General features: G+C 55.9%; 1 protein-coding gene across 1 annotated transcript in view; it reads right to left on the bottom strand.

The window, feature by feature from the left end:
* LOC104409336 (protein ZNF783-like) overlaps window positions 1-191 on the bottom strand; it is a gene marked incomplete at both ends in the record, with an annotated part of 780 nt that extends 589 nt beyond the window's left edge. The window contains one exon of the mRNA XM_010019173.1: window positions 65-191. Within this exon, the coding sequence (XP_010017475.1) occupies window positions 65-191 (127 nt within the window). The remainder of the gene's footprint in view (window positions 1-64) is intronic.
* Between the last annotated feature and the right edge of the window lie 567 nt (window positions 192-758).

Here is a 758-nt window from a genome sequence, read left to right as displayed (position 1 = left end):
GGCACACACTCAATGGGATGAATTCCGGCTCAGCCCAGCCTGGCAGCTCCAGGAGACTCCTCACCCAGTGAGGCAAGCGCCTGGTAGTTCTCCAGCATCACCTCCCGGTAGAGCCGCCGCTGCCACCCGACCAGCACAGCCCATTCCTCAGGGGAGAAGTGCACGGACACATCCTCGAACGTCACCAGCATCTGCAGCGGGAACCGCACTGGGTCAACGTGGCTGCGCTGGACACCTCTGCCAAGATCTTGCTGGGCAGCACTGGAGGCTCCAGCATCCCAAGGGCACTGGCAGAGCTCAGAGATTCCTGTGCCAGGGAGGGGCACAGCACAGCGTCGCAACATGAGGCTCAGCTCAAGGCCAGTAGCCAGCATGCTCCTGCCTGTGCCATGGCTCCTTGAGCAGCTGTCTTTTTGCCACAACCACAGCAATAGAATCATAGAACGGTTTGGGTTGGAAAGGACCTTAAGATCATCTAGTTCCAACCCCCCTGCCATGAGCAGGGACACCTCACACTAAACCATGCTGCCCAAGGCTTTGTTCAACCTGGCCTTGAACATCACCAGGGATGGAGCATTTACCACTTCTCTGGGTGCCTCACCACCCTCACAGCAAAGAACTTCTTCTGTATATCTAACCTGAACTTCCCCTATTTAAATTTGAACCCATTGCTCCTTGTCTTATCGCTGCAGTCCCTGATGAAGAGTCACTCTCCAGTATCCTTGTAGGCCCCCTTCAGATACTGGAAGGCTTCTCTG

This window comes from Nestor notabilis, unplaced genomic scaffold, assembly GCF_000696875.1.
Source record: "Nestor notabilis isolate BGI_N333 unplaced genomic scaffold, ASM69687v1 scaffold21627, whole genome shotgun sequence".
Taxonomy (NCBI): Eukaryota; Metazoa; Chordata; class Aves; order Psittaciformes; family Psittacidae; genus Nestor; species Nestor notabilis.
This window is presented reverse-complemented; position numbering and strand designations above follow the sequence as displayed.